Source organism: Emydura macquarii, unplaced genomic scaffold, assembly GCF_026122565.2.
Source record: "Emydura macquarii macquarii isolate MOO-44397 ecotype Brisbane River unplaced genomic scaffold, CSIRO-AGI_Emac_v2 contig_1888, whole genome shotgun sequence".
Lineage (NCBI taxonomy): Eukaryota > Metazoa > Chordata > Testudines > Chelidae > Emydura > Emydura macquarii.
This window is the reverse complement of record NW_027132025.1, coordinates 1-1078: the sequence shown is the minus strand read 5'-3', so window position 1 is coordinate 1078 and position 1078 is coordinate 1. Positions and strand designations below refer to the sequence as shown.

General features: G+C 54.9%; 1 gene segment (V, D, J or C); it reads left to right on the top strand.

The window, feature by feature from the left end:
• Positions 1–251: 251 nt before the first annotated feature.
• On the top strand, positions 252–907 carry LOC137159772 (immunoglobulin heavy variable 4-61-like; the record flags this gene model as incomplete). The annotated part of the segment is given in 2 exon segments: positions 252–297; positions 513–907. Coding segments are annotated over 2 exon segments (441 nt in total), but the record flags the coding sequence as incomplete, so codon positions are not given.
• Between the last annotated feature and the right edge of the window lie 171 nt (positions 908–1078).

Genomic DNA, 1078 nt, shown 5'->3' with positions numbered 1-1078 from the left:
ACACACACACAACCTGCTGAGCTGAACTCACTGTCTCGGTGGGGACACACGTCCCAGGCAGAGATCCCCGTGTGTAGACAGAACTCACACCCCGTCATCATTTATATTCACGCTGGGAAACCCGCATGCAAATCCCTGCCGCAGAGGTTCCTGTTTAAATACAAACCCCGCATGGTAGGAGCCTGAGACTCTCCCCAGACACAGAACTGCCCGGTCCTGCCTGCTGGGGACGGTCTGCACCTTCCTTCAATATGAACCTGCCGCTGCTTTTCTTGTTCTGGCTGGACGTCCTTTCAGGTAAGGGGGGAGGAGGCTTCCTGGCTACGACTCCAGAAGAGGAAATATTCAAAGGAGCCTAAGGGAATGAAGTGCCCAGATCCCAATGGAATTCAGTGGCAGTTGGGTGCCTGACTCCCTTAGGCACGGTATCAGAGTGTTGAATTTTCACGTGATCCCCACTCCCAGCGGATAGGAGCCGGGATGACTGATTCATTTCTGGTTTTCCTTCCCAGGTGTCCTCTCCCAAGTGCAGCTGCAGGAGAAGGGGCCGGGAGTGGTGAAACCCGGGGAGTCCCTCACACTCACTTGTACCATCTCCGGAGACTCGGTTTCTAGCACCAGCGTCACCTGGAACTGGATCCGGCAGCCTGCGGGGAACGGGCTGGAATGGATAGCACGCATCTACTATGGATCTAGCACTTGGTCCACTAACTACGCCAGCTCCCTGCAGAGCCGAACGACCATCACACAAGACTCCTCCAAGAACCAGTTCTCCCTCCAGCTCCGTTCGCTGACAGCTGCAGACACGGCCACCTATTACTGTGCAAGGAGACACAGTGACACAGAGCAACGCAGGGACTGGTACAAAAAGGGGAAGCGGTTTTTCAGCAGTGCAGGGAGATCCTTGGTACCGTGCCCAGTGGGAACAGCTGGGGCACTCCAGACGTGATTCTCCATTGTCTCTACCCAAGTGCAAGCATTTCCCAGCTGCAAAGGAAGGGGCAGATATTCATGGCTCTTGCAATCAGTCACCGACTCTCTTCCCATTGAGTTCTTTGAGGGATGTGGGCATCTTAGT